Source organism: Candoia aspera, chromosome 2, assembly GCF_035149785.1.
Source record: "Candoia aspera isolate rCanAsp1 chromosome 2, rCanAsp1.hap2, whole genome shotgun sequence".
NCBI lineage: Eukaryota > Metazoa > Chordata > Lepidosauria > Squamata > Boidae > Candoia > Candoia aspera.
Window position 1 is genome coordinate 133,321,314 of NC_086154.1, and position 12,216 is coordinate 133,333,529.

The window sequence follows — 12,216 nt, forward strand, 5'->3', positions numbered from 1 at the left end:
AATCATGGCATGTGTGAAGCCGATGTCATACCTAGTCATAAGGGTGCCTTGATGAGGGCAGGCATGGCTGTGGTCTGGAGGACATCTAGCACAAGTGTAATCTTTCACTTGTGGTTACATACTGCTGATTAATACTACCACATTTCAGTTACTGCACATATAATTATATGGCATATAATTACTGAGAAAAGAGCTCAGCTAATGGAGTATTCTGCCAATGCCTTTGTAATAATGGCTAACCTAATATGACCAATTTATTTTAAATTAATTACTATGATAGAAGATAAACTAGTACTTAATGTTTTCAAATATATTGTTTATTATAATATTATACTATTTAATATACCAGATAAAATGTCTGGAAAAAATATCTGAGAATGCTCTGTACAATTTCAATCTTAGATATACTCTACTATTAAAAAAAACCACTCCAAGTTCTTTATAAAAAGTGAAAATATACTTTACAAAATCACTACTTTGCAGTGACGATTTTTAGTCCATTTCTAAATCTAAATCAGTATCTTTATCTAAATTAAATCTGTAATTTGATTTAGCTTTCATTTAATGAATGAAAGCTGAATCAAATACCAGTACCTGAATTTAACAGTTTATGATTTTTGTTTATAATGGTTAGTTAGATGCACAGGAAGTATGGGTGGCAATAAAGAAATGTTCGGCTGAATACTGTCCTCTGTCTTCCCTTCTTCCCTGAATGAATTCTTAATGTTTCTTTTGTCACTTGCAGAATATATTTTTAAATAAACATGTTTTAAAAATAAAACAATACAGACCCTCAGGAAACTGCTTTGATTAATTTGCAAGAATTTCCATCATACTGGATTGCAAAAGATAAATTGCAAGTTCAGAAGACAGTGGTGTGGGAAAAAAATTCCCAAATTGCAGTATATATTCACATTATATAGCAATTTTATAGATATTCACATGCCATGACTCTTTCCCCAAAGCCTCTCTATTAGAGATTCTAGCCCAGGTCCTCCCCTTCCAGAGAATTAAAGTTCTCACCGTTTCCTCTGAGAGAAAATGCCTTTAGGTTAAAGAATGCTAATTGTAGATACTTCCCACAGTGTTAAGAAGGGACCCAAAGGCTAATAAACCTTGCATCCTAACATGAAGCAGGATCAAAAATCCCATAGCTCCTTACAGCAAAAGCTAAATTTGTTTTGTTGCTACTTAATCCACTCTGTGCATCACAAGCACTGCAGAAATTATGCCTGTGAGGAAGCAGCAGCAAGAAATCTTGTGCTGTGCCCCATACAAAACACGAGGGGCACCTAAGCAGAGATAAACGGAGATTATTTAATGGCCCCAATGCATGTTTACTGTATTATCCATGATACACATTACCCACACAAGAGAAATGATGCACCAAGGAGAATAGAAGGGGACCAATTTAAGAAATACTTCCCCTACTGCCTGCCATGCATGAGAAGTGGAGTTTTTATTGATGCAGCCAGTGTGGAAAAGCAGGAGGTCAAAAGCATAACATCTGTACCACCCCTATCCCAGGTTGGGATGCTGCCATCTTCAATATCTGATTGGTCCATTAAAAATTAGAGTCCCACTCTTCCTTGCTTAGAGACTCCTTACTGCCCCTCCTACACGGGGAAGTGCTCCCACCAGACTGCACTGACGGGGCTGTTTTAGAAAGTATCTGCTGCGTTTGCTAGTGTGACCATCACAGCCTCGAGGTGCTCATGGGAGACGTAGGCTACAAGCCCTCCTTGATTTGCCCAGCGCTCGGCACCCACAGAGTCCTCTACAGGCTCGTTGTAGGTCAGTTCGGGCAATTGTTTGCGTTGCCCAGCCCGCCAAGCCTGCAGGGCCGCCGAAAGATCAACGATGCCTCCCCCGAGGGCTCGCAGAATGGCATGGGGGCCGCACGAGTCCCACTTGAAGGTGCTGCCTTCCGAGAGCACATAAGCATCGGCAAGGCCCAGGGCGACGCAGAGCATCTTGTACCCAGCGCCTGAAGCAAAGCAGAGCTGCTCACCGTACAGAGGGGCCAGTGCTCTCTGCAGCGCCACTGTCTCGTTGCTGCTCAGCACCACGCGGGGGGAAGGCCGCTGCTCGGGCTGGCTCAGCGAGCTCAGCTTGGTGCCTCCGTAGAAGATGCCCCAGTGGTATTTGCTCTGCCACCTGCCAAAGAGAAAGGGTCACTGTAGCTTTGCTAGGAAAAGCCCCACCATTTTGTAAAATTAAGAAGATTGGGGTGAAATAGCAGTCCCTCTCTCTCAGCCCAACCCACCTCACAGGATTGTTGTGGGGAAAACAGGAGGCAGGAGTATTAGGAATCTTCACCGCCTTGAGTTTTATATATATAAAAAAGGCGGGATGATGATGATGATGATGATGATGATGATATCTTTTGAGAAAAAGCCTTGAGGGAATTGAAGAAGGCAGCTGGGGTGGCTATCAGTACTGAACAAGAAGAATGCAATGCCTGGAAGGAGCAATGCCTTTGCTTAGTTGGAAAAGGGGAGTGGGGACAGGAAGAGGGGCAAATCTTTTCTGAGACAAAGGAAAGGGACCATTACAGGAACCACTTGGTGGAGTACTTTTATACAGTAACTGAAGTTCTTGGCAGCTGAACTAAGCCTATGGCAAGGTTGGGGTCATTCCTTAGATGTAGCAAAATGCAGATCTTTTAAAAGCTCTGACAGGCCCAAGGAAGAATGTTAATCTGAGCTCCCATTTCTTTTTTTCATTGCATCTTATACCAATATAATTTTTGTATCCATTGCTTCTTGCCCATTGAAGTCAATGGCCCAGTAAACAAGAGTACGTATCATGGACAATGTAAAATGCTGTTAAAGCTCCTGGGATTATATTTTGATGGATTCATTTTACCCTCTTGAATGAAAAGGATTGATCCAGCTGATCATTTCAAACAGTGGATCGTTCTTTGGATAAGCCCCTCTCTATAAATGGAGCCTGGGGCAATTATCCCATTGCCCCTCTGAAGTCTGTGACTGGATGGCCTCCCTTGGCAGGCACAGGCTAGATCAGCGGGCAACTCAAGGCCAGTATGAGTGGAAAGGAACAGCTCCAGAACAACCATGTACTTAAATAAACCCCCCAAGTAGTGGGCTTGTACTAAGCCTGTGTCAGCCCTATAAGGTAGACCAAACTAAGAAACCAATGCCATATAGATCTGGACTACTATTATTGTTACAGCTATAATAACAAAGCCTTGCAAGTCTGAATGTGCTTCCCCACTCCCTCACTTTATCTTTGCACAGACTAGGCAGGGGCCCGCCTGAAGCATTTTCTCAAATTCGTTTCTCAGAATGGGCTCAAGCTGGCTTGTCTGATCATTGCCTTGGTAGTGGCTCTTCCTCTGTCCTTCAAGGCCATTTCCTCTGCCCTCTACATCCTGCTTCATCTTCCATCTGCATCCATGTTGATGTACCATAAACAGAAGGGCTGAGCCCTTCATAACTGGTGGGAGAGCCAACCTGGCCCACATAGGCAAGAGTGACCCACCATGCTACTGTTACCTGTGTGCTGACAGCTCCTCCTGGAAGAACGGCTCGTTGATGATGCCGAGGACAGGCTCACCTGAGTGACGGTTGTATACCCCTATCAGCACAAGTGCTGAGTGAAGCCCAGATGGATAGATGCCATCCACAGGCACCACGCTGCCACACCCACGGATGTACTGATTAGTGGAATCTGAGAAGAGAGAAGCCAAGCTTCCTTCAGCAAGGCCCAGCATTGACAGAATAGAAGTCAGAGTGCTCCCCATTAGATCAGACTTTAAAATAGTATCAGCAATATTCCTGATCAACGTATAGTGGATACAGGCTAGGAAAAGAAACCTGGCAAGGGAGGAGAATATCACTATTAGAAAGGAACAAGCCTGGATGTGAGAGCCACCGGCCCTCTTTTATATAATCCAGTCTATGTTGCTGATACAGAACTCAGCACCAGAGAAGGACTGTGTCTAACTGGCCTCTGATACCCAATCTTCATCTTCCACTCTATTTACCTATGGGGTCGATCCATACAGCCAACCTCTCTGTCGAGATGGTCACAGCCACATTGTCCAATGCTGGGTCTGAAAGCACTACTTCCTGATGAACAGCAGCTGCCAACAACTCAGCTGCTGTCTGTTTCCGATCCAGGGCTTTCTGCAGCAAGGCAGCAGTTTCCTGCTGGGTGGGGCAAACCCGCACCACTACAATCTCCCCTGCAAAGGCAAATAAAGTTCAGAGAACGTTCAAGAGGGTCCCTCCCTTGGGTCTTGCCACTACTGATCAAGGGGATCTTTCAGGGAACACATTTATTCTCAAAGACCCTTATACATTAGGCAAGCAATGAGAATTATTTAATGCCACACTTTTCAGGCCATTCTTAGAGAAACTCTTAAGTTTCACTGGAACTTATTAGAGGCTCTGTAAGAAGGCCCATAATGATGAGGAAGTTTCCTTGGGATATGACTAGTCCTCTTCCACCACAATCTGTGCTACTACAGCCCACACAGAGAAAAATTGGGTGAGTTGTAGGATACTTGTTTCTAGCTAGTTGATCTCAATTTACAAGTGGGTTATACAATACTCTAGCCCCAGGCAGTTCACAAGACTTCTGCAATATTTTTCGTTTTTTAAGGATTACTTAAAAAATAAAGAGAAATGGGGTAATCAGATGTAACAGGACTTCTGTTCTTCTAACAAGCACTTAAAAGAAGGAACATGGGGAGGTGCACAGTTTTTCCATAGTGAAAAAGACAAATTCATTGATAATTCCCTCTTCTGCAGAGCAATATTAAAACCTACAGGAGCCCTGAGCATTTTTTGCCCATATAGGGCAATCTTCAATTTGGCACCCTCTAAAAATATTACTTGACCACTCCCAATTGCCCCACCCAATACAGGCATTGGGCATATTCCCTGTGAGTGAATAATGGGAGTTGAAGCAGTCTAATTCATCTGAAGGGCACTAACATGGGGAAGACTGCCTTAGAAAGAAAAAATAGGGAAATGGCCATGAATTAGAAGGAAAAAAATCCTGGCACAAGGCCTTTGATTGTACATTTAGTATGAGAGCTAGCATTTTAGGGCATGTTCCTCCTTCACATGAAGCTCCAATAAGTCAGGCCAATGTTCTTCCTGAATGGAAAGTCTCCCTAAAACTTTTTCCCCAAGTCTCTCTGCAATGTACAAGGATTCTTGTAAAGAGCAGACATCTTTGCAGGAATGAAGCTTGCAAGAGGCCACCAAAGTAAGCCTAGAACAGGTCATGGAAATATTTCTCTGAAGATAATGGAAGTGTGAGAATGACTTGATTAATTGAAAAGAAGATAAAGCATGTCAGAAGGGTAACCTGCTCCACTCTGGCTCCCAGTCTAGAGGTATTGGGACAAGAACTCCCAGAATTCCTAGCCAGTGTGCCAGGTAGGAATTTCAATCCCACACATCTGGAAGGAGTCCAGTTGGGGAAAGTTATCTGAGAGGATAGGCTGGTATCTTCTCCTCTCCATGCCCATTACTCACCAAGGCCATTTTCAAATTTGTTGGACTCCTCACCACAAATGTGATCTTGTAGTTCTGGAAACTGAGAACAACAGTGAGATAGGGTAAGGAAGGAAAAGAGAAATGGAACTGAGGGGAGAAAGAGAGGACAGCACACCTTAGCCAGACTGACAAGCCTGATCCAGGCTACAACTATTCTGGGCTCAGTGATTCTGCTATGTCCCATTCCAGGTTGATCCCCTGGATGAGAAGGAGACAGCTGCAGGTCGTATCAGTCCCAGGCAGTTTGGCAACTCACTTCAAAGTGAGCAAGGGCTGAAGAATAACCAACTCAGCTATGACCATTTACCTCAGCCATGAATTTATAATATTCTCTTAAGCAAACCAGCATCTTTAAGTCTTTACTACCTCCACCCCTATATGACAATAATAATGCAGGCCCACTTTACAGGGTTATTTGAGGACTGAGAAATGATATGCGAAGAGTTTGGGATACATGAGAACAGCTATCACACTCAACCATATAAAACTGAGTATGGGTAAAGGTCCACCTGGAGTTCCTGCCTGCTCCTACTTTTGCAAATGCAATAGGTTGAGCTATTGCTTTCTACTGCAGGTTTTGTCTTTAGAATATAACATAATATAAGTGGAAGAGCCCCTTTCAGTAAGACTGGACAGGAAAAGAGTTTTTAGTCCTCTAGGATCCAGCCCAATCTTCTATACAACATCTTGTTACATTTCTGGGGAACCTTTCCCCAAGCAGATACCTCTTTTCCCACATCATGCTTGATGACTTCTTGGATCAGCACGTCTGCCAATGTCTTGAAGTCCTGTAAGAACTTCTTATTCTTGTCCACACCTCTCTTCTCCTCTATGAGCAGGCTGAAGAGGGCCTCCTCCTGGCGACATAGCTGGGCAATGCGGGCGGCTTTCTCTGAGGCAGCCAGTAGGCTCCTCAGAAGAGCTGTCATGTTCTGTACAGAGGGATGGAAAGGGAAAAGTTTGGGTGGGAGAATACACAGAAAATGTTTACAGTTGAAACCCTACCTTGGCTGAGGAACATTATCCAGATGGGGGATGGCAATGATACTGACAGCTTGCATGGTGTGGTGCTGGGATTGCAACAGGAAATTGCATGTGAGCTCTCAGCCCCTAAAATAGCCCAAGATCCAAAATTTAGTGGCAAAATTGGTAATTTTTAGTGATGTTTTTACCTCCCACTGTAATTAAGTATGTTGTCTTTACCTGTTCAGCACATAATGAAAAAAGCAAAACAAGCATTTTCAGCTTTGCTCCCAGTGACATCACCGTACCGTAGACATGCCTCCAAGAACCATAATTATAATAACCACAACTACCAGAACTACAATAGCAGTCACTGCCCCCAGGCTGAAGAAAGTTGCCCACACTTAAGAGAGTGAGATGAGGTTCCTTTAGATCCAAATCTCCAGTCTACCACAACATTTCCAGGCTGGATCATTGCTTTCCCCCAGCCTAACCTACCTTACAAAATGACATGCCATTCTGAGTTTCTTGGAGAAAGGCCAGATGAAAACATGAATAAAATAACTTTTTCATACGAAGGAAGTAAGCTTCCCAGAACTTTTTTTTATTGGGCCTAATGGATACTGAATTAGAAAAGACTCATGGAAGATTAGTTTTGTATATGGTAATGGCAGCAAGATTATTATATGCACAAAGATGGAAGAGTATTGAAATTCCCACAGTGGAGGAAGGGATCGTAAAAATGTCAGAACTAGTGGAAATGGCAAAACTGACCTGTTTGGTCAGGGAAAAAACAGTAAGTGCTTAAAGACTGGAAACCTTTTATGGCCTTTTTCCTAAAAGAAGAAGAAAGTGAAATGATGATTTATGCATTTAATGATTGAAATAAAGGAGAATTAAATAAGGGATTGAAGAGGGAGGGGAGACAATAGGTTTGTTAGTATCTATTGAAGAGAAAGTTGGAAGTCATATTTCATAATTTTATTTTGTTTTTCTCTTTTTTCTTGTACTTCTTTCTTCTTCATCTTTTTCTTTAGATCTGCTTTTTACTCTATGTAAAATCTTAATTAAATATAAATAAAAAAAAAACAAAGGAGTGCAAAACAAGGTATATTTGAAAGTAAATGTTCATAGGACTGTACAGCAAGGGCACTAGTACATACACAGTACATATACACTTCCACACACACACATGTACACTGAAAACTTGTTATTAAATTGCATCAATATAACACTCTGAGATTCCAATTTAACTGCTAAAACCAAACCAAACCAAACCACATTGTGCTCTTTGGAGACGGCAGGGAGCTAGGGCTGGGTGGGGAGTGGACTGATGAACAGCACAGTCTTATGTGTATTTACTCAAACTTTTCATGCATAGCACTAGAAATACAAGCCAATACTTTCTACCAAGGAGAGCTGGAAAAATACTCGAGCAGTATCTATCTCACAAAATTGTTTACCTTAACACAGCAGAAGCCCTGAGATTTTTTTTTCTTTCAACTCTGTGTTATTATTATATTTTAGTTGCTATTTTTTGTTCTGCAAAAATTTTATTTATTTTATGTATATTTCAAATTTAGTCACCACCCATCTCACTCAAAGAGCGACTCTGGGTGGTTTACAATAAAACCAAAATAAATAGTGATTAAAATACAATAAAAATAATGTTCTTAAATAAAAAAATATGTAATCCCGGATATAGATGTTTAAAAAGTTCTTAATTTAATTTACAGGAGCATCCTCAGGGTGCAAACCACCCCCAGGATTGATAAAATGATAACATTAGAGGCCCTGAGATCCTGACCTGATTTCTATCACAAACAGGAGAAATGGATAGTTTTTCTTTCAACTGGCACTTAGTCTGAAAGATGAATGTAGATGCAGTAGCAGAAAGTGCGTTGGCCGGAAATGTCCCATCTCTTTTTTGCGGGAAAGCACACCTAATCCCATTATAAAGTGAAGGGACATTTCCAGACATTAAATAGAGTGAAGGGATCTAAAAGGTGGCAGCATCCAGCCCTTTTTGGCTGATCTCTTCCCCCCACTTCCCCCCCCCACCCCGCCCAAGACCTAAGCAGGGTCAGACCTGGATAGAGCTTGGATGGAAAACCACCAGGAAACCCTGTATGTGCAAGATATATTGGGAAGCTGAAAAACCTTCCTGGAAGAAGGTAGTGGTAAATCACTTTTGTATTGCTGCCAAGAATATAGTTGTTATCACCAGGAGTCAACATCAGGTTGTGGGAGTTTTTATTAACCAAACAGAAAAATAATTTTTGAAAGTGAAATGTTGACAATTTCTTTTTTGCTGGGGATAGAGGAGGCAGTACAACTATGTATTTATTTTGCCTTTATGGATTGAATGCAAAATAAGAAAAGAAAAAAACACAAAACAGCATTAGGAAAAAAGAAAAGAAATACCAAAAGGAAATAAAGGAAATATAATAGATTTGTATTGAAGAGCTTGGCTTCCCAGTTTGATGGGGTAGTGAGTAAGATTTGCTGAGTAAAGTGATTTACTTTTCGATTACCTTATTTTTTCTCTAGGTTTATAAATATATGATAGTAAGAATCTGTCTGTTACAAAGAGGGGGACAGAACATATATAGGAATCTGTTAATCTCCGGATGATTTGCCCTCAGCTGATAAGGTTTTCTAGTTTAGTAACTGCAACCATAAAGTGATTCTCCTGTTTTCACCTTAAATTGTACTGCTGAAATGAAGAAAGATTGGAATAACTGGGAACTGATTTTTGCTGAGAACTCCATTTTCTTCTGCTATTCAGAATTCCTTAATTCAAAACTCATGGCTTTTCTACCTGACTCCAATTGGTGGGTCTCAAAACTCTAATTGCAAATAAAAAGAAAGGAAGGACGAGGGAAAGAAATGTCCTACCAATCTGAAATCTGCTTACCCTGGCTAATGCACCCTGGATCACCCAGTTCAGACTGGACAGATTCTTCCAGACACTCTTCAAGATAGCTCTACTGGATAGAGATTATAGGCCTGAAGCCCAACACATCTGGGGCCTCCAGATTGGGGAAGGCTGGTATTATGGTTTAACTTTGTGTCCTCATTTTTGATATTTATATTTAGCTCTTTTTCCGCTCCCCACCCACCCCAAGCAGCTCAACACTAAATCATTCCCCTCAGTAACCATGGGAATAAGGAAAGGCCAATGGATAGTAACTAGTTGATGGCCACCCAGTTAGCTTCATGGCTGAGAGCAAAGATATGAACAGTCTCTCTGTTTCTACTTCAGTCTCTAGCCAATATGTAGTCACAGACTCCCAAAGGTCAACTTTTAAAACTTGGTGTGGGCATCTACATGTTCATTAACCCCCAATTAAGCCTACATCCCAGGGCTGGGCCACAACACTTCGGCATCCAAGGAAAGGACAGCAAACACATTCCAGTCCCCTCGCTTGGGCCAGAGGCGGCAGGGATCTGCGCTGTGGTTAGGTGCAAGCAAAGAAAGGCCCATAGTGGTACTCCACCGCAGGAGACCCGTAAGCAGCCGGGAGCAGGGCATGGCTGTGGGAGAAGATCAGCTTCTGAAGGGCCAGACGGCCTCGTAAAACATCTCCCCGGCCTGTGCGCAGCGGCCTGCCTGTCCTCTTCACGCAGGTTCAGGCGAACAGCAGCAGGAAACAGGAAACTCCCTGAGAAGCGGGTGTTCCCGGCTCCCTGGGGGCCAGAGGGCAGGGAAGAGGCTTTCTCCTTCTCTCGCGCCGCCAGCTGCCTCCCTGCCTGAGCCACCCCCTGGGCAGCGCCCCACCGTCTCTGCCTCTGGAGCGGAGAGCATGCAGGCGCAACCCCAGCCGACCCCTCCTGGCGCACTCGGGGGGCTAGAGGCGCCTTCCCCTCCCCGGCACCGGCGGCGGTAAAGCCAGCGCCCGGGCTACCCCACTGTAACGCCATCACTGCCGGAGCAGAAATTCAGGCGCGCGTTGGTCTGCCCCGCTTCGCCGCCACCGCCCTGGACAGGGAAGCGAGCTGCCACCCAACGGGCACCGAGCCAGTCCTTCACTCACGGTCCGCTATGGAGCTCCGATCAGCTGGGGGGTCAGTCCAAGGGCTGGGGGATCAAACAACACGCCCTTTCCTTGCTTCCTTGCCGGACCGTCTTCTGTCTGGGGCTGGAGCTGGACGCAGTTTTAGCCACGTCCGTTCTGGAGCAAAAGCCGTTTGGGAGACTTTGGATGGTTGCTCATTGATTGTCTGCGCATTGAGTAAATCCTTCCAAGCAAGGAGGCGGATCCCCTAATCTGTCCGGTTTGAAATATTGTAATCCTTTGTTCTGCTCGGGGGCGTGGAAACTGCCGGCGACGCAGCGCTCAGCTCACTCCTTGTTTGTTTGTGTTTGCACTGTATTTCCTCTATTTGCGACTCGATCCTCACTGAACTGTTTCAGGGCGAAGACATTTCCCCCCCCCCCCCCAGAAATGAAGGTGGATGCATATGCCAATCTGTTGCATCTGCGTTCAGCAACTGAATCATCAATACCCTCATCCTCACTCAGACACACAGCAGCCTTGTACGCTCCTCTCCCCCGACGTAACTGATGAAACTACTGTAATGAGTGTTATTTCAAGGCATACGCTTTCGTGAGCTGCAGCTCATTTCATCAGATCTGTACTGTGATCCGTATTGGTATAATAACATCTGATGAATTAAGCTGCAGCTCAGAAAAAAAATACGCCACACAATTGAATTTCTTAATGTGCTGCCAGATTGTTTCTGGCTGGGAAATTCTGGGAGTTGAAGTCGACACAGCTTGAAGTTGCCAACGTTGAGAAACACTGATCTAGGCTGATAAGGAAGAAGCTATCTAAAGCAATCAGAGCCAGATCTTGTGTGGGCGACCACTCTGGAGTTACTTATTTAATCTATTACTTTATCATGATACTGTATGGTGCACTATTTCCAAATTCAGGCAATCCGGTGCATCTGTAGATTCGTTTTGGAGAAAGCTGCCATATTTGTACCGACATCAATTATCTGGGTGGATTGTCCCACTGGCTGTGAGGTCGCTCTATTCCAGCCTTCCCCACTTTCTGAATTGTCGGATTATAATGGACACATGAGGGTTGGACAGAGACCATCAGGCTTGGAAACAGCTTCATTTGGGATCTCTATTCCCGCTGGAAGTCAACAGGGTAAGCAGTGAGAACAGATGTGTCAGCAAAGGCAGTGATTGTCATTCTAAATTTGTATGTATACAGGAGGATGGGAAAAAACGGAGCATTGCCAGAACCTGGCAGCTAATTTTGGATGACAGCTACTTTATTATCTGACTTTCTTCGCAATTATGGCTACAGCTAAACAACACGCAGGGCACCAAGCCGTCTGCCTATCTTTTTACTACCCCGAGAGTTATAAAAAGTCCTTTATTACACTGAGAGTTATAAACAATTCCACTGTCTGAATATGGAAGCTTTTGTGTTAGCTTTTGGCACCTGTTAGGTCACTGGAATAACGAAGCCTAATAGCATCACTGCAGTTTAAGAAACGGTATGTGAAGTATCAATAGAAGCTAAGGCTGCACTCCTGTACTCATTGTTACTAAGACTCTCCCTAGTTAGTGGATCTTTTCAATGGATGTGCATAGGACAGCTCAAAAAGGCAACAGTCCTTTTCAATACAAGGTTTATATCGTACAAAAAAACAGTATGCAAACTGAATTTCTTTTCAGAGGAGCTGGAAAAGAGGTTTT

At 43.6% G+C, this 12,216-nt stretch overlaps 1 protein-coding gene across 1 annotated transcript; it reads right to left on the reverse strand.

Annotated features, from left to right (window-relative positions):
* Window positions 1–295: 295 nt before the first annotated feature.
* On the reverse strand, window positions 296–10,766 carry INPP1 (inositol polyphosphate-1-phosphatase). Its single transcript, XM_063293683.1, has 6 exons — window positions 10,535–10,766; window positions 6,260–6,466; window positions 5,514–5,574; window positions 4,010–4,210; window positions 3,519–3,693; window positions 296–2,157 (listed from the first exon to the last, which is right to left on the reverse strand). The coding sequence occupies exons 2-6, from the start codon at window positions 6,461–6,463 to the stop codon at window positions 1,662–1,664; spliced, it is 1,137 nt and encodes a 378-aa protein (XP_063149753.1). The 5' UTR covers window positions 6,464–6,466; window positions 10,535–10,766; the 3' UTR covers window positions 296–1,661.
* Between the last annotated feature and the right edge of the window lie 1,450 nt (window positions 10,767–12,216).